Consider the following 26,006-nt stretch of genomic DNA (forward strand, 5'->3'; position numbering starts at 1 on the left):
TATTTGTATGTGGAGCAAAAAAGCGTTTTATGAGCCCTTTACTTTGTTTGCCATAAGAATTTTAACGTGCCACAAATACCAGATACATAAATTCAATTCATATCTGATATGAAAAAATATCACTTTCTAAAGAGAAAAATATATTATATTGCTTAATTAAATCTTTTCTCGTTATTCACAAAGCAAGAAGTTGATAGGATCATAATATCAGTTCCGCTCCATAACCCCTGCAAACTTTCTGAATTATATTAAAGAAATGGAATAACTATTTTGCAATTGGTACAACGCTTTCTTGCTATGAAAATCAATTATATTTTTGCTACAAAACAGTGAATTTTATATTTATTTTATTAATAATTATAGCACATGCTATGCTTGAAAGAATAAAATACACTCTAATGATCAGTTGTATAGCACACTATTACTAGTAAATCATCAAAAACATTTATTTGTGCTACCAATAAAAATTAAAAACAAATATGCTTTATTTTTAAAATTAACTGTAACTATATATACTAAATAAACAATTCTTTTTAATTTGGGTTTTCTTAAAAAAATGTTTTCAATGCTTGAATGGCATCGTTACAAATTTCGCAAAGCAATCTATTGACCTCCTTACTGTGCTGCTGATTTTGGAACGTTTACGTGGGCGGAAGAATTGGAAGAAAATTAAACCGCCATTATTTCACCGAGTCAATAATGAGTTTGCACAAAATGAGCAGAGCAAAATTGTAAATTTCTAGAGAGAGAGAGAGGAAAAAATTAATAAGAATTTTTTTCGGCGGGATTTTATCGACGAAACGTAATTTATGAGGATGAGGCTGCACAAAGGTCTTGCGAGAAAATTTTTACATTTCTACGATTACACATTCTAATATCAAAAATTTACACCGAGGTATCTTTGCGCGGATAATAATTTCGTTAAAAAGTTGCGTCGAAATTGCGAGCAGGATCAAATTGCATTATTTCAACTAACGAGAATTTGACGAAATTAAACTCGGTTGGTTATTTTTCCTTTGGTGAAAATTACGTGATTTGTTTGAAAACTCACCTGTACAATATCTCCGTGAATATGGCCGTTGGCTGTGAACGTCAAATGGCAGAGGAACGGCAGTCGACCTTCGATGGGCTTTGTAAGTTTGAGTTCGTAAGTTTTGCCAACATCTCCGTAGTAAGTTCTGTTGCAAACTGAAACAAACAAACACAAGTTTTTGTTTAATGAGGAAACAAATTAAAACAACAGCAAAACACCGCTTTATAGATTAAAGACGTAGTTGAACTTTTATTTTATTTAACGTAGTAATATTATATAATGGATTTAGATTTAAAGTGTGAAAATTAGAGTCTCCAATTCGAGTAATCGAGTACGCGATACTCGAGTATTTTTGTCTATTTTTCAAGTACTTGATAATCGAGTATTTTGAAAATTACTCGATTAATACTCGAAATTAATTTTTTTTAAATATTTCAGAAACAAAAATAACTTTAACTCGGTCCGGTAAAGGTTAACGTCTTGCTTTTATTTGGCGTTTATGCCCGAAGTCCCGAGTTAGAGCGGTTACTATCAGGTATAATTTTTTCATAGTTCCATAGTTGCATAGTTCCGGTCGTCGGCTATGTTAGTGGGTACGACGGAGAAATTTATTTTGTGTTTTCTGTTCGACAGTCCCGACTTATCTAATTTATGGCAATGAACAATATGAAATATCAAAAAAAAAAAATTTAGGTTTTATGACTATGCAGTTGTAGCGTAAAGTGTTGTAAATTGTTTATACTGATCCCTCAGCTTAAAATATAAATCAAAACAATTGTGTGTTTTAAAGGCATTTAAAGTAAAGTCAGTTCTTTGCGAACCGTTTAGCTCTAGAGTGAAAGGGATTCCCCCAAATACATCTTCGAAGGATATAGATTTAAATTCTTCGCATTGATCAGAAGGAGTAGAATATTGTATATTGTTAAGAAAAAAAAATTATTCAAGAAGAATAACAAAATACTATTTTGTCAATAGTCGAAGGAAATAAGAGAAAAGCAGAGAAGGGAATGAAAGAAAAGAACATAAAAAGAGAGTTCAAAAATTTTATATCTATAAAAAGCGAACAGATATAAATTAGAAGCCTTATCCAACGCGTTAATGACAATAAGACCAACATCAACAGCAACGAAAAGGGTTTTTTCCATAACGGGAATAATAAAACCAAAGGTTAGCAGTAATATTAAATTCGAGACACTTTTTGCATTATTGTTTTTAAAAAGTATGTTCGTGAAGTTAAAATAATTGTAAAAATAAACATACTAAGTATTTTATTTATTTATTTATATGTGCACGAATTTAAATAATAGCTATTTTGGTACATTTGGTAAATACTCGAAAGTACTCGAGTACTCGAGTATTTTAAAATTTTAATATTCGATACTCGAGTAGTTGATGGTTCGAGTAATTGGAGACTCTAGTGAAAATTCAGACAATATTCCATACTATCAATGTTTATATTTTTTTAATTCCAGCCCTATAAAATATTATAATTAACAGCAAAACCAAGTTTAATCACTAAAAAATTCAACACTAAACGCTAATTCTAATTGTGAAGAACCATTGTCTGTAACATGTTTATCTAATACGCATACTAACTCTTCTAGTGATAAAAGTAATTATAAAACAAATTGCAAATGGTGCCGATTATTGTTATATAGCGACGATAATTCTGTTGAAGATATGTAATAAAAAATATTACTTACAAGTTACAACAATTTCAAAGATTTTTTACCCTATAATTTTCCTGAAATTTTAAATGAATTTTTTTATGCGACTCTGTGTATATTTTAACTTACTGTTTTATAGAACAAATTCCTAATTTTATAACGTAAGTAATATTTTTTATGCGTAATTTTGTGGAAAACATACATATTTTTCACAAGACAGTCATTTTTGAATTCTTAGTGAATATTCCCGGTCTTTTTATTCTTGCAAATAAAAAGCGGCATGTTCTTACGAAGTAACGATTATTTGCATATTAAGGTAAGTTTTTTGGCGAATCGATAAACGATATTATATGTTTTATTATTTATATAATACTTAAAAGTCTGCCATAATAGTAATTTTACAGCTTAAAAATGCAATCATTTTATGCGTAAAAAATATATTAGTGCAATGTCAATGGTATTGTACTTCACTTTAACAATATGTTGTAAAAGAATACCTTCACATTTAAGATATGTTGCGAATCTCAATTTCTTTGAAAGAGTTGTGATCATCTGATTTATTTGTGTATATTTAAAATGGCCAAGTATTATTAAAAATAGAACTATATAATATAAAATGTTCCATAAATATTTGCATGAAAAAAAACTGGTCCATACATTGGACATACCCTGTTTTATTACAGTATGATAGAATAATACACCAAACCACAAATCTTCGTATTAAACTATGAATCATTTATGTGAAAATAAAAAAAATACAACGTTTCGCCGAAGAGCAAAAATATAATATATTAGCGCGCAGAATCGATCTTGGCGCGTTTCCAAATTACCATTTTTGCCATTTCTTATTGTCTTTCTCCTTTTTAACAACGTGTACAACAAACGAAACGCATTAGTCAAGCTCTCTGCAGTCTCTCGAAAAGTTGAAGCGATAAATAAAAATGCGAAAGCTAAACATTTTTCATGTATTACTTCTTAGACACGTATTATATCGCCGGAGTGGAGAACACGCGCAACGTCGAGAATCGTGAAACTTTTGCTAGAGGAACTTCTGAAATTTGTTTTATAGATTATACAAAATATTATATAGTGTATTAAATATAATTAAGACAAAAATTATCAACCCTCATTATTATTATCGATATACACAATCTGCATGATATACGAGTTGAATAAGTCTCTGATTATTACCCTAAAATACTTGGGTTCAAATGTAATATAAATTTTAGTGTTTTTAAATTGCTATCGTATCTAGGAGATCGAAATTAGTGATTATTATGTAATTATAATTTTGTGCCTATATGTATTATATAAATTTAAATAAACTATATATAATACTAATTTTACGTTGATTTTTTCTTTCTGTGTAAAATAAAATTAAAAACTTTTTTAAGCGTAGTTAATTTTACAATTAAACGTTAATCCAACAAACATGTTTATAAGCTAATAACACCATCTAGTCGAAAGCTCATTGTTTGGACGAGACGAAAGCTTTCGCCTTACTCGTAAACATTTTTGTTTCAACTTTTATGAGTTTTCAAACGGCAACTTCATATGCAAATGGAATTAATTACTCACAACTACAAATGCTGTATTAAATATAAATTTCATCTTCACTACTACAAATCCTAAATTAATAGGTGTTACTATTATTTCATATATTTAACACAATAATTTGTATTTTTTAAAATTACCAATTTGAATATACATTCGGCTCGAATACTATGAATTTTAATATAATATAAAATATATATTTTAAAATATAGTTATTAATAATAAATGATATAAAAAAAGCACATTGTTATGTCTGTTTTAAATATTACTAACGCCTTATTTAATTAACAAATATTAATTTATTATTTATATACGGATTTTTATATAAATTTTGTAATAACAAAAGACTTTGTAACAAGCCTTATATTAAAAATGAAAGAAAAAAAGAGAAAGAAAAACACAGAGCGTACAAGCAAAGCCAGCAAATAGAATACATCATCAAAGATGGGCAAGCAACATTTTTACCTTACATTGTGCTCGTTAAATAACGTTAAAATGCGTTGTGCTTCGGGCGTAATGATACACACACAGACACACCACCGTAGATGTTTACTTGCGCACATATTAAATTTACGTGTAGTTAAGTATGTTCTCTAACTTAATTCGGTACATTTAGGGTGAAGAGCGTGCCGAGAATTCCAGTAAACCCTTGCCCTTCTAACTATATATACTATGAAGTAGCTGTAATTATGTGTATAAAATAAATAAACTATAAATCACGACATAATCCTTTTCCTCGTGATCTAAGAGTTAGAATTCCTAAACTTATATTAGTTTTATAGAGAAGCCTATGAGTTAAAGTCAGTTATAAGTAACTAGTTATTAAAAAAAAATAGCAATAGCAAAAGTCCGCTAGTATTTTATATTTTTATATGAATAATTTAATTTATTTAACATAGTTTTCAAAGCTTATTGCATTTATCTAGTCTGGTATTATTTTATTTTTCACCCTTTACATTAAAGCTAGCTATCCAAGTATTACTTCCATTTTACTTTAATTACATTAGTCGTTATTTATGGCAGTCGTTCATATGTCAGCCCGTAAAAGCAAAATGGTAAAAAAATACACATTTCCCGGCAAAAAGTCTGTGAGCTCGATGGTTAATTTATTTCCTTGAGGGACCATTCCAATTTAATTATCTGCAAAGTCCAACATTTCAACCGTTCGTCGGTCGTATCAATATGTGTTACTTTAGCAAGCCGCTCCCTCTGTGAGATTTCTACGGAGAGAGAAGAGCAAACCAAAAGTAAATTGAAGTTGAAGTGGAACTTGTTCATTTGAAAAGTGGACAAGTCGAGAACTTCTCAATGGTTGTACCGAATGACACATAGAATATGTATGCGTATTTTAATTATTATGTACAATTAAGCAACGCTCTATTTAATTAATATAGAGCGATCCTAAATTTAATAATTATTTTGCGTAATAAATTATGTGTTGTAATATAATAATGTATTTTTTTTAACCTGTTCAATCACTGTTGTTTTAATTTAATTTAATTAAATAAATAAACTTATTTTAAATTATTTTTTTATTTGTTTTTTTAATATATTTTAATTATTAAAATGTTTTTTTAAAGACATTCAAAGTTTCCCGTTAGGTTCGTTTGCATGAGGGATTACCGGTAGCCATGATATGTTATACTATACACATACATAGGTTTATACAAAGTTTGAACGTTTTCGAGGTTATTAACTGTGTCCCCACCTGTGTCATAAGCAAAGTTTGCTTGTTAAGCAAGCAATTTGGCTAGGAGGAAATAAGGTTACGCACCCCCGAACGCAGTCCAATTTAAAACTTATAAACGTGCGCTGGGCACGCGGAAAAATTGATGAAACATCCCGCTTTCACGGTCGTTCTGCCCTTATAAACAGTTTTCTCTTTAAACGAGAAAAATATATACATAGAATCGGTATATGCTACATTCTAGAAAATTTATTTTAATTAAAAAAAGAATCCCACCAAGCACATGTACATATTTTATGTATATTATATAAATGATTTTAATTAAAATATAATATTATATAAATATAAAAAACATTGAAAGGTATGTGTTAATAAAAATAGATATATGTTTGTTAATTTTGACTAAAAAAACTACTACTATGTTTTAAGTTAATATGTACTTATATAGATAAATTTACATATATGTATATAATATTTAAATTTAAGCTATTTCTTAAAGCTTTTTTTAATTTAAATTATAAAATTAGCACAGTAACAATATTTTTTGTATTATAATGTACAAATTATTATATGGTATTTAAAGGGGGTTTCATAGGTGTATATAATACATATATACGTAAATACTTCATGCATATATGTATAATATATGACAATGAAAGTGATTTAAATATAAGTCAAATGATATAATTTAAATGGATTTTAAAAACAAGGAATTTTAAAATAGCAAAATATAAAAAATAAGTCTTATTAGTATTAAAAATATATGTTTGTAATAAATATCTAAGGCTTGATATATTATATATTAATTCTTTACTAATTACTGTTAGAACATAAACAAAAAATAAATAACAGTAAAAAAAAATATATAATTTTTATAAATAAACATTAAAAAAAAGTAATTTTTTCCTTATTCTTTATAACCTTTCTTAATAATTTGGGCAACTTTTGATATGAAAAATAGTATAGTTAAGGTAGCTACTTTATTGTAATTTGAAGAAGTGCAATTGCAAAAGTTCTAGCAAATTAAAAAGTTATTACTTTGATGGAGCAATGGAAGATTGTTGTAAATACATATAGCTCCATATTTTATTTTTCGTGAAATTTTGTGGTATTTTACTGCAGAACTCATTGAATTTAACATCAAAAACTCTCAAGCTAAATAATATTTTTATTTGGACACAATACACCCTCGCTTTATTGTGAGGCAAGGGTATAACAATTCATAATTAATCGAGATTTCATAGAAAATATTAAGTTGATTTTTTTTTTCAGCCAGAACGTAGGAATATTCTGATGGTTATGAGATCGAAAAAAAAAACCTAATATGTCATTTTATAAAACTAAAGAGCAGACATTTGACTAAGGTCTATTTCTATTAAGAAACAATTTTAAATCATTGGCTTAAAAAATAAAACTAGAGTTTGTAACCACCGTATTTATGTCACGAATAACAAGAAGGCATGGTTAGAACCTTATGGAACTCCCGAAGGGGTGCAATGTACTTTAAATGATTAAGAACTGTCTGTGATTGCCCAATTAATTTAGAAATAATCAAGTAAAATCATCTGAGCAACCATGCACGAGACTGTCACTGACCTCTTTGTATTTTGTTAGTGACAGTAAAACGGGTGGGACAAAAAATATGCTATTGGTTTAATAAAATTAACCGAAAGTAATTAAAGACGCAACAATGGATAATTATTTAGAAAAAAATACTGTAGCTAACTGCGGCTGATCTATAGTTTTGCTGCAAAATTAGTCACCTTTTTAAAAATAAAGGTGACTTTTTTCACTTTAAAAGATCAGAATAAAAAATGCACATAAGCAAAACTGATTTTGCAACCTTTAAAAATTAAATAAAAAAAAATTAGCTTTAAAATAACGTCATGTTTTTAACGATATCTAAAAATAAATATTAAAGACTTGATTGCTCAATTATCTTTTTGAGCAATACTAAAAAAGAAGAACAAGAAGAGTAAGTTAATAAGCGGAAGGCTAAAGAGATTCCTTTAAAACAGGTCGAAAATATTGCACGAATCCCTTATCAATATTCTAATTATTATTTGTTTTTTTATGAATTTACAATTGACTAATCTTATTTTTCTAGTTTAACTTTCTCTATATTTTTGCAATAGTTCTTTTTTAATGGCACCAATATTTTTCAGTGCCGCTATATTTTTTAACACAGCTTTTTATTTAAAATTAAAATACCTTGTACTAGTGAAAAAGCAACAACTTTTATTGTATCAAAATTGTGAGCAATGTTATGACTAAAAATATATGCGGCTCAAATAATATCAACGCAAATTTGTATCTCGTCTACCATTATTTATTTTGTATCAATCAAAAAAAATACAAAAATGTTTTAATATGCACACGTCAACAAACAGTTAATTATTAAATTTTAATATCTTGTCTGGCTAAAATGCAGTACGTATAGTAGTTATTAATAAAAAAGCCATTTTGAACATTCATAAAAGACTAGTAAGCCATGAAAACAGTAATACTTGTCGCAAACATTTTTGCCAAAACGAGTTATAATTGGTTCAAACGGCAATATACAAAACCGCGATTGCAATTTAATTTCGCTCAACGAAGTGATAATGGTAATTGATTATATCGTAAAATAACTGCGTTAATAACCCTTCATTTTGCTATCGCTTTATAGATGATTAATTGGTTTTTTATGCTGTTTTTATATATGCTTGTAGAGCTTTCGCTGTTCGTTCCTGTGCAATATTATCCCATTTTTAATTGGATTATTATTAATGGTGCAGGGATCTTGAGTGCATAAGCGGATTATGACGTTATTACAAAATAGATTATTCTGTTGCATTATCCTTTATGGATTTTATACCTTGTGTATTAAAATAATACATATGTGTATTCTATATAGTAATAAAAAAATTAAATATATTTTTTAATATAATACAAGAAAAGTTTTAAGTGGATTTTATAAAAAAATACATAAAATACGACAAGATTATTTTTATGGATTAGAGTTTTTTTATATAACACAATATATGCAAGACCTAGCTTTATTTAATTAATTATCATGATGGCCATTCGTGAGATTAGGAAGGTACAAAAATATTGTGATGATCGATCGAAATTATTAATATATTATTTATATCTAATAGTAATTCTCATCTTTCAGATAGGATAAATATTGAAAAAAATCACTAGGGTCATATATGATTCAAACAAAATTCTTTTAGATAATAATTAATAATTTATAGCACAGATATATTATGCTGGCGAAGTTCATTGATATAAAAATCGCATCTACACTATTTTTAGCACCAAACTCGATAGTTCAATAATTCTGTAACTCAGTTTATTAGAAAACCTAATAAAATTGTTTTAAAAGTTCATCAAATTGACACTAAAATTATTTTAAGCTTATAAAAATATTTTTTTTAAATAAATAATACTCACTTTTTGTTAATATTTGTTAATTTTTTTACTAATTAATTTTTTTTATATGTGCTATCATATAAAAGCAAAAATGTGTTATATATTATTACTTTACATTGTAGTAAAAGATTGTTAAGGTCGAAAAAATTATACAAAATTAATCGTTCGCTTAAAAGTTTTTACAAAAGTCCTGGAATTCAACCTTTCTAAAATATGTATTACACCAAGTGTGAAAATTTAAAACTTTTTATGTAATCATGAGAAAAGTTTTATAAAGTATCTGAATTTGCCAGTGAGAAAATAAGGCATAACTGAGGAATACTTTGTATTTTTAAAAGCTGTTGAATATATCTACATATATTATTTAATTTAATAATAACGCGAAATATTTATTATTGTACATAAAAATAAATTAAAGTGGCTTATAAATAACAGCAAATAGCAATATTTTTAAATGCATCATTAATAAATCGAAGTGGTAATTAAAAGCTTTTTTTGTAAAAAAAGCAAAGTGCACATTTTAAATGTGCATTACAATAAAAACGTGTTATTTTAAGTGATTTTATATAAAATATAATTGCGTAGAGTGCTTTAAAACAAAATCAACAGACTTATTCGGTGACAAGAGTGATTCCAGTGTCTTGGCCATCGAGAAAATTCCCAATCCCGTCTCCGAAACGGATCTCCTTAATAAAAAACAAGAAAAATAAAATATTACAAATAAAAAATATTATGTGATTCGTGTTCTGCGATGAAATGTTATTAAACCATTTTTAATTTATGTATCAGGACATCACAAACGACAAACTAATTTTTTACTAATTAAAGAATGTTGTATAATTTTTATTAGTCAGTATAAAAAATTATAACTAATAATACAGTTTTACTGTACAAATATCCTTTTTATGTATAATATATTAAAAAAAAATAGTGCTTCAAAACTAAATAGACAGATGGTCTGTAATAGGAGTAATTCCAGCGTCTTATCCATTGAGATAATTCCTAATCTCGTCTCTAAAACAAATATCCTTCACAAAAAGAAATGTATAAAAAGTAAAATACCGCAAACAATAAAAGAAAGAATCTCCCACAGGAGAGTCTGATCTCGTGATTTGTGTTTTGCGTATCGAGATTGGCAAAAGCATTTCGTCGTCGGTAAGCAGATTTGGCGCAACAACTTTCGAACCGGTACACCTGATGTGACACTTGGGCTTTGGGGGGCTTCGAAAGCTTCGGGCTTACGGTTTAGACGCCCAAAGGGCACAGGACGAAGGATCGACGTTCAAATGCCACGGCCGATGTAATCCCGAATTGATCCTTGCTACGTACACGTCTTGAATCAAACGGTAATGCTTAAAGGCCGGTTCAGATTCGAATCCGAGCAACCCGAAGCTTTGCATATTTTTAAGCTCCCTCAGTCGTGAAGCAGTGCCATTTTGTAAATTTATATCTGACTGTGAAATGCAAAATGTTTTCTGGGAGACGAATACATGATGTTAATAAAATATAAAAAAATAATTAAATAATGTAAAGAAAGCAACTAGCAATTTGTTTTAATCATACATAAAGATTTTTTTTTAATTTGTGTCATGTTAGAGTATTAAATCAATATACTATTATTCATTCCGCTTTGTGCCTTCGCGGTGTACGGACGCACCTCGTGCTCTGTGCGTAGACCGCGCTGCTGTACACACTCGGACCTGCCAGCTGCGCCGCTGAACAATTTTGCTCACTGCCTACCAAACAACAGCGCCATGAAAAAGGCGCAGACGCGTAAGCGTTCTGTGGGGACGATTAAGGCGTTCCTTAACCCCAGTCAAGATTCGGAATGGCAACTTCCGAAAAAAACTGCCAGACCATCCACTGAGTCCAGGAGCCCCGGACCAACCCCGAGCCAAAACAGGTTCGAAAAGCTTCCCGAGGTATTAGGAAGCAAATCAAGCAGAGTTCCGCCTGTGATTATGGAGGTCACGGGCTCACATCTTCAAACGACGGACCTTATTAAATCCGTCACCAAATCCAGCAACTTCACGTTGCGTTACACTGGAAAGGGCAACGTGTCCGTCCAGTGTTCTTCGCTCGAGCAACGAGCCTTACTAATGGAAGGATTGAGGGGGCATCGCCCATTTCATACCTTCACCACTGACGAGGACAAGACAGTAAAGTCTGTCCTGAAAGGACTACCAGAAGTTCCAACTCAAGACATAGCTGCTGACCTCCAAAGGCAAGGACTCAATGTCGTCAAAGTGACGACAATGAAGACAAAGACGGAGGTACTGGGAGGTTCTCGCCTCTACCTGGTTCAGTTCTCTTCGGATACCAAGACAGCTGCAATAAAAAACATCCGGTACGTTTGTTTCGCCAAGGCCATTCTGGAAAGGTATAAGCGTAACAATGGACATTTAACCCAATGTTTCAGATGTCAGCTTTATGGACACGCAGCCAAAAACTGCCACCGAACCCCACGATGCGTCAAATGTACCGGCAGTCACGCAACCGCTGACTGCTCGAAAACGGATCGTGAGACACCAGCGAAATGCATCGGATGCGAAGGAGATCATCCGGCCAACTTCAAGGACTGCCCTCGCAGGAAGGAGTATCTCGTCCAGACTCAGAGGAGACATCAAAGGCCAGCTACCGTCGCGGCTGTCGCCCCGGCTGCACCTGGACCGACATTTAACTTAGTTCAGGAGCATTTTCCCGCACTCCGACCATCCCAACCGGCTAAGAACTTCTCAGCTGCGGCCGCTAATCTCAAACAGGCTCAAAGATCACAACCAGAGCCGACAGCAGCACCAAACACCGGCGCAGAGGATGCCCCCATGTCGTCCTCGGATCTACGGAAGATGCTCCTCGTACTTCAGGAGATTCGGGTCAAAGCTGGCAAGTGTGCGAGCAAAATGGAGATAGCCATCATGATGGTAGAGTACCTTGATGTCCTCTTCTAAGAAGAAATTGAATTTGCTGACGTGGAATTCACGTGGAATTCGACACAAAACTGGCGAGCTGGAGCTATTGATCAGTGAGTATAAAATTGACATTGTCATAGTTACCGAGACGTATCTTAAACCTCACGTTAAAATATCTTTGCCGAACTTTGTTTGCCTCCGGAGAGACCGACTCTCAAGGCCAGGTGGCGGGGTTGCGATTTTTATTAAAAAATCTATAAAACACGCGCGTATAAATCCCGACGTAATTAACTTAGAATCTGTCGCGATCCAAATTAATAATAATAATAAAATCATCACAATTGCTGCCGCATACAACTCACCCGGAGACGAATTGTTGCAGAGTGATCTAGATGCTGTGCTTGGACTTGGAAGCTCTGTTATATTAAGCGGAGATTTCAACGCCAGGCACTCGCACTGGAATTGTTCTAGTACCAATCGATCCGGTACCATGCTCTTTAACTACTTGCACGATACTGACACGGATATTCACTTTCCAAATTCACACACACACTATCCTTTTAATAACATGTCTCCATCAACTCTTGATTTCGCATTAGTCAAAGGTTCTACGCCAATTTCGGGGATGCACTGCATCCAAGCTCTATCTTCGGATCATCTTCCTGTGTTTTTTGCTCTGGAAGGCGATGTTGAGGTCATCCCTGAAATATTTTTTGACTACGGAAGAGCTGACTGGAAAGGTTTTAGAAGTTTCATTGAATGTCGTCTACACGGCGCTCCACAGATATACACTTTACAAAACACCAGGCAAATTGACGATGATATTAATTTTTTTACAAATTTAATCGAGCAGGGTAAACTATCATTTATACCGACGCGTAAAAATATACCAAATAAAGTAAAATTAACTCCAGAAATTATCGAATATATAAAAATCAAAAACAGAATTAAAAAGCAATGGCAAAAAAATAGATCACCCCAACTTAAAACTTTATTAAATAAATTAACCAGTGATATCCGCGTTAAAATCCAAATAATTAAAAATGATTCATGGTCGCGTAAACTGAAAAAACTAAATCCCGCAGATAACTCATTATGGAAAATCGCTAAATCAATTAAAAATAAATATTCAGACATTCCGCCGTTAAAAAATGGAGACGACATAGTAACCTCGAACATACAAAAAACTGAGGTATTAGCTAATGCATTCTCTACATCCTATGTGCTAACGCAAAATTATACGCATCTAAAAACCCAGAGTAAAGTTGATCGTTCAATTCAAAGACTTGATAAAACTAGAATAGATAAGAAAACTATTAACGAAATTACCCCGTTCGAAATTTATAACATTGCAAAATCACTTAAAAATAATAAAGCTCCGGGAATTGACCGATTAGATAACATCTTAATAAAAAACTTTCCATTTAAATGCTTTCATTTCCTAACTAACATATTTAACTTTTGCTTATCTATTGGGTATTTTCCAGGTATTTGGAAAGTTGCAAAAATAATTCCGATAAAAAAACCCGGTAAAGCTGATAGCATCCCATTAAATTACCGACCGATTAGCTTACTACCGTCCCTAAGTAAATTATTTGAAAAGATTATCTTATCACGTTTAAAAGAGTGTCTAAATAGTAAAATCATTGACGAACAATTTGGCTTCCGCGAAGGACACTCAACAACGCATCAACTTAATAGACTCACGGAGCACATTTCTGCGAATTTTAACAGGAAAAAAAGCACAGGATTTTTAATGTTAGACGTAGAGAAGGCATTTGATACTGTGTGGCATGAAGGGCTAGTATACAAACTAGATAAGTACAAAACCCCACACTATCTTATACAAATTATCCGATCATACCTCCAAGATCGAAGCTATGTCGTCTCCTTAAATAACGATAATTCGACACCGCGTAAAATACCAGCCGGGGTTCCTCAGGGGAGCATACTTGGGCCGTATCTTTATATAATATATACAAACGATATTCCAATTTTAAAAAACACCAGTCTCTCTATTTACGCGGACGATACGGCCGTTTTAACTAGTTCATATGGTCTTAAACCAATAGCAACAAAACTACAAAAATCTTTGCATAACTTAAATAAACATTTAAAAAAGTGGAAAATAAAAATAAACGATGATAAAACTGAGGCAATCATTTTTACGATGCGCCGGCAACCGTTGCCTCCGCCTTTAAAAACCGAGCAGGGCAAAAACATTGAATGGAAAACGAGTGTTAGGTATCTGGGTCTTCACTTAGATTCTAAATTAAAATATACAAAGCATATAAAAGAAGTACGGTCTAAAGGGCTTGCCGCCATTTCAGCTCTGAGACCCATTTTTAACAGAAAAAGCGCGTTGACGATTAAAAACAAAATTTTATTATATAAACAATTAATACGACCGATATTAACATACGCTTGCCCAGTGTGGAGTAATACGTGTAAAAATAATTTTAATAAGTTACAAGTAATTCAAAATAAAGCTGTAAAAATAATTTATAACACCCCATATTATACTAATTTAAAGAAACTCCACACTCGATATTCTATACCTACAATTAAAAATCACATTATTACTAATACGATAAATTATTACAAAAATATCTCGCGTGAACATAATAATAAATTAATTGCAAAAATTGGTAACTATGACAAAGTCACACTAAATTTCAAGTATAAACATAAAATGCCTAAGCACATAATGCTTTGATAGCAAATCTGTAACCACGACTTCAATAGCCCCAGTTCGTAAGTGTTATTTTTAATTATGTATCTTATATTTTATTTATTTTATTTTCTTTTTCTTATTGTATAAAGGTTTTAGTATTTTCTCCTTAAATTTTACTTATTAAATATTGCATAATGTCGCCTCTATTTTTATTTAAACTATTGTAATTTCGCTTGTAAACATGATAATGGCTAAAAGCCAGAAACATGTAATTTATAACTTGTATAAAACTAAATTATTTTTGAAATAAACATTTAAAAAAAAAAAAAAAAAAAAAAAAATATACTATTATTGACAGAAACAATTAAAAGATATCCACTAATTCACAATTACAATGTACCAGATTGCACTGTAGCACGCACGATTTATCAGTCATTGCAAACCATATTCCAAAACTATAGTTAATAACAAAGCACCTTTATAAATAATACTATACATAATTGATTTTATTCTAAAAATGTTAAATTATATGTACGACATGGTATATAATTTTTCGCTTTGATACACAGAAAATTTATTTTGAGTAATTTGATTTTCTTAATAATAATATTAAAAAAATTAAAAATAATTGTCGATGAAATAGTCTCGCATTACATGATCAAATGTTTAAATTGGGTGCTGCGTGTAAAATGTTAATACAAATATCATATATACAAATCTAATTTTCAATTAATAGAATGTCACATTTGTCGCCTAATGGAATAACAAAGTTCCTAACTAAACTCAAATACACTCCAATAGAGCCATTTATTTTTTTCCAAAAGGTCACGTCTCAAAGTAGCACTCCACACTACCAAAACACACAACGACCTGACCACGTACAAGCCGTTCCGCAGAGTGGAGGCACACATGGAATAAAAAAAATAAAATAAAAGCCATCAATGGCCACGGCCACATCCGCAGCTTTCGTCCGGGATCACTTAAAAAGCTCAGCCGGAAGCGGATTCCGGGTGTATAGAGAGGAGACTCTCTGGTCCGGATCCGTGCTATGTTCCGTTCTCGTCCGTCGCCATGTTGTATTAGCAGACAACAATGGGCCACGGTGTAGATTATGCAAAGTGTCTCCGAGCCGAACGGCGGATACAGGTAGGCCGAGATATTTCTCTCAGGAAGCTGTCGTATCTCTACATACTATATAATGGCGTATATACTTTTGATTAACATACTTTATTGAAAAAAATATTATTACTTATTTTATATAAATTGCGCAAAAAGTATTGAGAACAAAATCCATGAAAATGGCGATATACGCGACAACAAATAAACTAAAAAAATAATCACCATATACAAAAATATTTTAAAAACCTTACTGTTACTGAGACCACAAAATACTTTATTTGGAAAGCAACAAAGAGAATAAGAAACCCTTAACACTTCTCTCTCCCGATCAAACCTAATAATGAAAATGGGTCAGAGGCAATAGAGAAAAAGCTGAACAATTCGACGATCACTTACTTAATACATTTAAATTATCTCTCAAAGAAAACACTTGTGAAAATGAAAATAGTGCCAAAAATTTTATAATGCACCTTTTCAAATAGCTATACAATATCAAAAATACATATTATAAAATTACGTACTAAAGAAGAATACATAATAAAAAATATACGAATGCCAAAACACCGTAATATTACGGTAGAAGCGGCAAAGTATTGCCGTTAAAATTCATTAGAATATTGACCACCCTATTTAATTTAATAATTAAATTTAACTACTTTTCAACCTAATAATAAATTGCTCAAATTATAATTTTACGAAATATTTCACCTACAGACAGATAAGTATCTTACATGGTATATTAACAATATTAGAGACATTACTATTAAAAATAATCAAATAGGAACTTAATCATTTATTAAAACAACAATTTAGCTTTTGTATTAGACATTCCACAATAGAGCAAGTGCATAGTTTTGCAAAAAATATATCCATGAAGCCGTATTTTTATACATAATCCAGGCTTTCGACAAAATATGACACACTGGACTACTCCACAAATTTATAAGACTGCTTCCACAATACACAAATTAAGATATTTATAAAAGATTGGGATCAATAAGAAGCACGACAGTTGGATTTTAAAACTATCTCTGTATAACAAATATAGTTCTAAACCTGAATTATTTTGGTTTTAGAAAGTGTATTGTCACCGTAAAATTTAAACAATTTAAACAATTTGTTAAAAAAATGTGTCATATTTTAAAATCATTAAAATTATTATAATACTACATAAAATTCAGTCTAGCAATTATAATTTATTACAGTAATAAAAATATATAGTCCCTGAATATCTAAAGACCAATGTATCTCTCTCGCTTTCCTGGAAATTAACGAGCTATCTACGATAAAATTTTATATTAAGCAGTCGCCATTTTGAGCGGCGAATTCCCCATTTCCGCGTGGAAATGAGTCGAATCTGCTGCACATATAAAATATATAGGGTACGCTCACGTGCCCATTTCCGTCGGTTAATTATTAATCTAAAAATAATGGAATAAATACGCCTGAGGTGTAATTGGAAAGCGCTAGCTTTCGAAAGCTCTCGCGAGAAAGCTACGCTGACGTAACCAAGGTTTAGCGTTCATGTTTATAATTACCGAAATGGCGTTATAATGTAATCCTTTACATGATTCATTATAATGTTTATGGGGCATTAATTTAATAACCAGTGTGTGATATTTGATATTACTCATCACGCATTTAATTAAAACTAGTTGTAGCATTAACAAGAGTCTTGTTCTGTACAATAATAACTCAACGTGAAAAAGTTACATAATAAAAAAAAAACTTTCATAATTAGCATACTTATTTACTGGCTCGCTTTTACTTTGCTTAATTTTTGCTAAAGGAATGGCACGATAATTGCTTGGAGTTAATGGCTGTAATTATTTGAGATTCAGCGAATTGAAAAAAATACACTCTACGTCGAAAAAACCCCCTGTCTTATTTGATGTTTTTATATTAAATAAAAAAGATTAAATAACACATAATTAGCTTTTGAATTAAATGTAAAAGGATCTTTAATTAGTATCGCTCTTTAATTAAGGATCAAACGCGTTATTTTGTTGCGACAGGTGTTTTAAAGGTATTTCATTTTTTATTATATTGTATATTGTGTCATATTTTTCAGCTGAAAATTAAAAAAAATATGTTATTGCATAATAACGCGTTTAATGATATTTGTAAGCATTATAGAATAATTATTAGATATTAAAAATCGTTCCTTGATAACCATTTTTTATCAGCCCAATGCCCAACGAAATCAATAACTACTAATCAAGTAGAAAGATATTAGACTGAAATTTCAGTAAGTCAGTAACATATTTTTTTTATATTAAACTATTAAAACAAGATACTTATCAATACATATCAACATAATAAAGTCCGAAGTGGATCAAAGCAGTTAATTCAGAACCGTTTATACTTTGTAGTATATATGTTACCGTAAATGTGTATTTTCAGTAAAATTTTATTTTTATTTGTATAAAACTTCTTTCACTAACGGTTTTAAAAATACTAAATCAATATAAACTTATACCGGTAGATAAAATATAATACATATATATATACTAGCTAGAGTCTCCAATTACTCGAACCATCAACTACTCGAGTATCGAATATTAAAATTTTAAAATACTCGAGTACTCGAGTACTTTCGAGTATTTACCAAATGTACCAAAATAGCTATTATTCAAATTCGTACACATATAAATAAATAAATAAAATACTTAGTATGTTAATTTTTACAATTATTTTAACTTCACGAACATACTTTTTAAAAACAATAATGCAAAAAGTGTCTCGAATTTAATATTACTGCTTACCTTTGGTTTTATTATTCCCGTTATGGAAAAACCCTTTCCGTTGCTGTTGATGTTGGTCTTATTGTCATTAACGCGTTGGATAAGGCTTCTAATTTATATCTGTTCGCTTTTTATAGATATAACATTTTTTGAACTCTCTTTTTATGTTCTCTTCTTTCATTCCCTTCTCTGCTTTTCTCTTATTTCCTGCGACTATTGACAAAATAGCATTTTGTAATTCTTCTTGAATAGATTTTTTTCTTAACAATACTTTACTCTTTCTGATTAATGCGAAGAATTTAAATCTATATCCTTCGAAGATGTATTTGGGTGAATCCCTTTCACTCTAGAGCTAAACGGTTCGCAAAGAACTGACTTTACTTTAAATGCCTTTAAAACATACAATTGTTTTGATTTATATTTTAAGCTGGGGGATCAGTATAAACAATTTACAACACTTTACGCTACAACTGCATAGTCATAAAACCTAAATTTTTTTTTTAGATATTTCATATTGTTCATTGCCATAAATTAGATAAGTCGGGACTGTCGATCAGAAAACACAAAAGAAATTTCTCCGTCGTACCCACTAACATAGCCGACGACCGGAACTATGCAACTATGGAACTATGAAAAAATTATACCTGATAGTAACCGCTCTAACTCGGGACTTCGGGCATAAACGCCAAATAAAAGCAAGACGTTAACCTTTACCGGACCGAGTTAAAGTTATTTTTGTTTCTGAAATATTTCAAAATTTTTTAGTTTCGAGTATTAATCGAGTAATTTGCAAAATACTCGATTATCAAGTACTTGAAAAATAGACAAGTATACTCGAGTATCGAGTACTCGATTACTCGAATTGGAGACTAATACTAGCGAAAGTAATTTCTAACTGATAGGCGCTAGTGAAATTTTATGATGCTTTTAAATTTCAATGAAACTCAGTTTGATAGTTGTGAACCGTCAATTTGTAGTTTAAATCCTAAAATAGCCTAAATGAATAAAGATAATAAAAGTTCGAAACTATTGTTAGTTTTGTAATTAACAAATACTCATTGATAAATATAAAATAAATACTAAAAAAAAGTATTTTTTCTATCTTTCAAGAAAACACATTTTCATGATTCAAAAACTACTTTACTAGTAAATAAAAATGAAAAAACTATGAATTTTTCGTCTTTATTTACTAGTAAAATAAGGAGAAATAAACTTAAAAACACCTTATATTTTTTTATTAAAATATAAATGATTGTTATAATTTATATATAGAAAAATCTTAGGGTAAAGTATGTTTATGGTAAAAAATATTTGCTTACTATTTTGCAATTACAGATAAGTAAATTATTTTATTATTAGAGCCATAAATATTATACATAAAATACAAGAAAAAATAAGCTACATAAAAAAAGCTACCTAATTGAAATATTCTAGCAATACACATAATACTACTTGTTATAAAAAAATATAGGCACCGCGAGTTATAAGTCTAAATGAAATAAACCAAGTTTATTGCATTTAGACTTATCTTAGAAACAGCATTAAAAATAAATTTAAAATCGCTGCATTGATCGATTTAAGAAAAAGGTATTCTCAAATATGTATCAGTTAAACTATTAAATAGTTGAAAAAGTTATGACTGGCTTATTTGTCTTAGTCGTACCAATTAAATTGCTTTTAATTAATGCTGCATACAAGCTATAATTTATGAGCACAGTTTGGATTGAAAAAATATGGTTGAAATCAGATATATATATACTATTAATTGTCATGAAATGTTTGTTCTAATGTTACACATTAATTAAAACATATAATATATTTATTATCGCTCATTATTAGGAAATTGTAAATATTATATATGTACGATCTAGCGCATTTTTAATTAATAATAACGTTATTTCTCTGTAAGATTAAGAAAATTGAGGTAAACCTAATCTGTGATAATCGATTGAAATTATTATTATATAATAGCTCCCAGGCACGATATAAATTAAAAAGCACCAAGGTCTATATAAACACTCCGTTGAATTAAGTAAACAACAGCGAGAGATTTTTTTTTGAGACTAGAAATATTATATTTATAAATAATATATAATCAGTTTCAATTAAAATAAATTTAATTTTTATTAATACACATATTTACTTAAGGTAGTGAAGGATATTACTACGCCTTGTGAGCCCCCGCTCTCGACCGCTCGAGTCAGGTCAAATAACATCGCTAGTAGATGTATTGATTTCTCAGTAATGATTATACATTAAACATGTTTAAGCATATGGACGCGTTAATAGTAATTATCATTACTGAGTAAAGAAGTTGCATAAATAGGAAATACAGCTATTACCGTCTAATCGATATGCAAATACCAATTCCGGCACGTATTAGTATTCCGAATATTAATATTCCCTCTCTCCGCCCTAGGGCGCCGCCCAACGTCTCAATCCGGTGCTTTCGAAGAATCCGTTCAGTCATTCTATTTGCCGTTTGTTACATTTTCCATTCGTTACATCACTGTTTCCTATTCCGGCCGCAATCTGTTCGCCGGGCGCTTTTGCAGCGGTACGTGACACTAATATTGAAGGCGCCCTCGGTTTTGCTCCTCCAGTACAAATGGATATCCCCGGCGCCATTTTCCACGTGGAATTAGCGTCTCTTCCTCTGCGAGCACACGCCAATATCTGCTTACCAATTATCCTGATAAACCCGCACGAAAGACCTCGTGTTGTAATGGACCCTTATCTTTTTAACTGCCAGGCGTACCTACACGTGTAACGTTAACAGGATGTTTTTAAATGATACACGATTTTTTTAGATGCATATAAACTAAGCAGTAAGACCAACATAACAAAAAAAAAAATTGAGTTGGTACTATATATTGTGCAAAGTCTGAATATAAAAGTCGTATCGGATTCCTTGAGCTCGAGGAATAGATTAAGACAAAGCGATGCGCTCTCGCATGCCTTTTGTTCAATATTGCATTGAAAATAGCCGTACGTGATGCTAAAATAGAACTGAACAGCATAATACACGAGGGATATTCAAAAAGTAAAAATATAAAGTTAAGATAGCATTTTGTTTTGGGTTTGAGTATAATACCTTTAGAATTCCCAAGATTAACTTCAAGGATCTCAACGCCACAGATTCTTAAGTCACGATTGCAAGGTACCTGAATGTTTAAAAACAATATATTTATTGTAAAATAAACTATTACTGTGATTAATGCTTAGTAATAACATCTATGTTATCCAGACTCTTAGTGGAAATGCTAGTGTTGATAAATGAATAAAAAATAATTTATATTTACTTTCAGAAAATCCTACGTATAATAAATCAATCCAAATCCAACGCGTATTTTATATATATAACTAGATCTTTGTTTAGCCTTATTGAGGCTTTTGGGTATGAGGAGAAACCCAAGTTCATACCTGTTGGCGACCCTTTGGGACCACAAAATTCCTCTCTCGTTCGGTTGGCGAATATCACTTTGAAGCCTTGGAGATTTCTACCTATCTTAGATTGTACGTGACGAAAAGTAATGACATTGGCGTGAAGATCAATATAAGAATCATGTTCGCTAACAGGTGTCATTCATGGGACCCATTACTAACAAAATGAGGTGAGTAAAAATGCGATAAGTATCAAAGACAAATTTACGATAAATAGCAGAATTAACTTATATTTGTAAAATTCCTTTCAAAAATGATCATTAGGTAGGTCCTTATTTTTTCGTGATAAAATTATTACATTTGATGCTGCAGCAGCTCATACTACAGGACCTCAGACCCTTTTAGATTAGAGCTAACATCTGAAATTAAAGAATTTATCTCGTAAGCGCAGGGACAATGAGTTAAAATCTCAAATTATTGCTCTCACGGTTGCGATCACAAAAGTTGCCACACTCCACTTTTGTCCGTCAATGAATATGATCAAGGCAATTAAACTACAACCGATATAGAAAAAGCTGAAGTGCTTGCAAATAATTTAAAAAGTCGCAGGCTCTAACAAAATATATTAAACCTGTCTTTGTGTGTAGCAGGTCGTAAAAAAATTTCGCGCACAAGACGTTTTTGAAGAGATACCTCCTGAGGACATTCTGATTAAACCTTATGAAATCTGCCTAGCAGCTTATAAACGTAAGATCAGGAAAGTTCCAGGGGCAAATAAATAGAAAATATCGTGCTAAGACATTTGTCTCAAAAGGCGCAAATTTTTGTATTATTCGGGCGACACACCTTAAAAAGTCTATTACCTGCAGAATATATAATTAACTAATTTGGTTTTAGACCGGGCCATTCAACGGCACACCTACTCACTTAAAAATCAAAAAAAATAATATTAAGAAAGATACAGGCATAGCCCTTTTAGATATAGAAAAGGCATTCAACAGTATGTTGCACTATGGATTGATATAGAAGTTACTAAAAGCTAAAGTTCTTCTTTCACTTATCCGCATAATAAATAATATCTTCGCGATAGAATATTCACTGTTTTAATCAAATAAAAGAATCAATGGGAGTACCGCAGGGCAGCATTCTCAGCCCTCATATTTTTCTCTTTATATCCATAACGTTCCAACCACACAGTACTGTCAACTTGCGCTTATGCAGATAATTTGGCAATTTATACCTGCTCATCAAGCAGGAAAATAATCGCCGAAAGACTGCGGCAACTGCAGAACTTTAAAAGCAACTAAAAGATAAAAATAAATGACGGAAAAACGGAAGCTATCATTTTCTTTCGTAGAACAAGGGCAACTCTCTTATCACAAATAAAAATGAATGATGTGGCAATTCTCTGTGTAAAATATGTCAAATATCTCGGGTTGCACCTGGACTGCCGTCTAAATTAGACAAAAACAATTTGAAGCCATTATACAAAAAGGAATTGCAGCCATTGATATTGCTTCAATTTTCTAAAGAAGAAACGGTCTCGGTAAAAAAAAAAACTTTTGTTATATAAATATATGACACGGTCGCTGATGATATATGAAGCTTATGTATGGTCCAACATATCCCAAAATTCTTTCCGCAAAATAGGTATTTTGAAAAAAATGCTTAAGAATCACCTTAAATGCCCACCATAGAACCTAGAAGAGACGATAAAAGACTTTTGCCATAGACACTTAACTTGTACAAAATTTTAAAAAGCAGAATGATAAAAACACTTACTTCTTACACCTAAACTTACCGTTTAGGTGTAAGAATAAGCTACCTAAACATATATTAAGAAATTAATTGTCCGAAAAGTACAATGATCTGCATTCAGGTGTTTACTGCTGTGACACCTGCAAGTCCCCGGAGAAAGTGGGGACGAAAGAGTCGCCCGCCGCTAGCTCTGGCACTCTATATTAAACCAAAAATATAAATTATTTTGTGCGAATACATCCATTAGTATAATTGTAAAAACTTTCAATTAGTTACAAGTTAAAATCGTATTGAAAATATTTTTCGATGACTCACCGAAATTGGTGTAAAAATATGAAAAAATTATATTAAAAATAACAGATAATTTTATCTACTTTTACCGTATCTAAAATATTATAATATTTATATATTTAAAATAACCTAACCATTATTAAATATTATTTTTCACATTTTTATTACACTTTGTATTGTTTTTTTTTTTTCAAATAATATAAATTCCTTTTTCAGAAATACACAAACTTCTAAGAAAAGTTCGATTAATTTTTACAGTGTACTGCGAGTATGTTATTACTTTTATAAATGTAAAACGCCAAAATATATTACATTGTTTACGTTCTGATTGAATACGCATGTTTTATCTGAGAAGCCTCGGGGGTAAAATCAATTTTGACTTAGCCAAAATTTGCGTGTAATTAAGCGTGACCTCTGGAGCACTCGATCGTAACAAAAGCAAAGTTAGGCTTTCGGTCTTTAATGGTGTGCTCTCGGCTAACAAAACATGTTTTAAAGTCACACATATAAACATTTCTGCGAACCGTGAAATCTCACGGTATCCGTACGTTTTACTCACGTGAGAGTATAATTATTTGAGCATGACAAATAAATTCACGGAAATTAACACAACTTACCGACTTTAGTGTCTGCGAGCGCTGTTCAAACACACGGCTCCGAGGCTGTTTCAATATGTATTATGTACAATTTATAAATCACCATATAGCCCCATATTGTTTTCAAGCACAAAGGGTACATTCGCTACCATATCCAGAATAGTCTTTGAAACGCGTCTCTATTAAGAAATAAGGTAGACTCGCCCAAATGCAAACTGCGTATTAAGATGAACTTTTTTTAAAAAGTAGTTGAGTCACTAAAATAAATAAGTACCAATATAAAGGTATCTTAAAAACATATTTTATACTTAATTGTGTGAGAGAAAGTATTTGAGTACTCAGAAATTTTATGTAATTCATTATAAATTAAGAATGCTGTAAAATAAAGTGTCTGTAATGTAAACGCATTTTATTGACACTTTTAAATCAGTGAATGTTACAGTTTCCACTTTTTATCCGAAACATACGGGCGCTGGAACTAACACAATCATACTGTAGGGGTTGACAACCAGTTACTGTGATATTACATATATATATTATTTTATGCGAAATGGGCCAAAATATTTAAGACAACTAAAAATATTTCTCAGAAACGTAACGTTAATGTGACAAGTATTTAAAATAATATGTCATTACCGATAATTTTTTATATTTTATAAATCCACGTTTTAATCATTTTTTATTTTTTGCATGGCTTATTTTTCCCTAATTGATCCAAGGCGAATTGATTAATGCAAATTCAAATCAGATTTAGACATTCGTTTGGATCCTTGCTCACAAGGCGTAGACGGGACAATTATCATTTTAATTAAAAACTTATCCGTCTAAACAATTTTCGAAGCTCCGCTTTCTGGGAAAATTATCAATTTTCCGATTTCGTTTCCGATGTTTTTCCCCGACTCACTTTTCCTTTTAATTACGGCCGCAAACTTGGGCGCATACACGGCGCAGAAATCTCATTAAATTTTCGGCAATGTTTTGAAATACGGCCCGCAGCGAAAGCCGTCGTCCGTTACGGCCCTGCGTGTGCGTACATACCCGTGATACAGAATGTCTTAAATTCTACCTATATATTTATTATTTATATACTAAACCTAATATCGTAATACGATAGCTTAGTTGCTAAAGCTCGTACTCAGACTAAACAAATATTGAAATTAGAAATGTCTGTTG

General features: G+C 31.1%; 1 protein-coding gene across 1 annotated transcript in view; it reads right to left on the reverse strand.

Moving 5' to 3' along the window:
* LOC148237533 (uncharacterized) overlaps nucleotides 1-26,006 on the reverse strand; it is a 211,433-nt gene that overhangs the window by 28,576 nt on the left and 156,851 nt on the right. The window contains exon 4 of the mRNA XM_088205533.1: nucleotides 1,052-1,188. Coding sequence (XP_088061659.1) covers nucleotides 1,052-1,188 — 137 coding nt within the window. The remainder of the gene's footprint in view (nucleotides 1-1,051; nucleotides 1,189-26,006) is intronic.

Source organism: Plectrocnemia conspersa, unplaced genomic scaffold, assembly GCF_051122295.1.
Source record: "Plectrocnemia conspersa isolate PC_06_02 unplaced genomic scaffold, ASM5112229v1 ptg000002l, whole genome shotgun sequence".
Lineage (NCBI taxonomy): Eukaryota > Metazoa > Arthropoda > Insecta > Trichoptera > Polycentropodidae > Plectrocnemia > Plectrocnemia conspersa.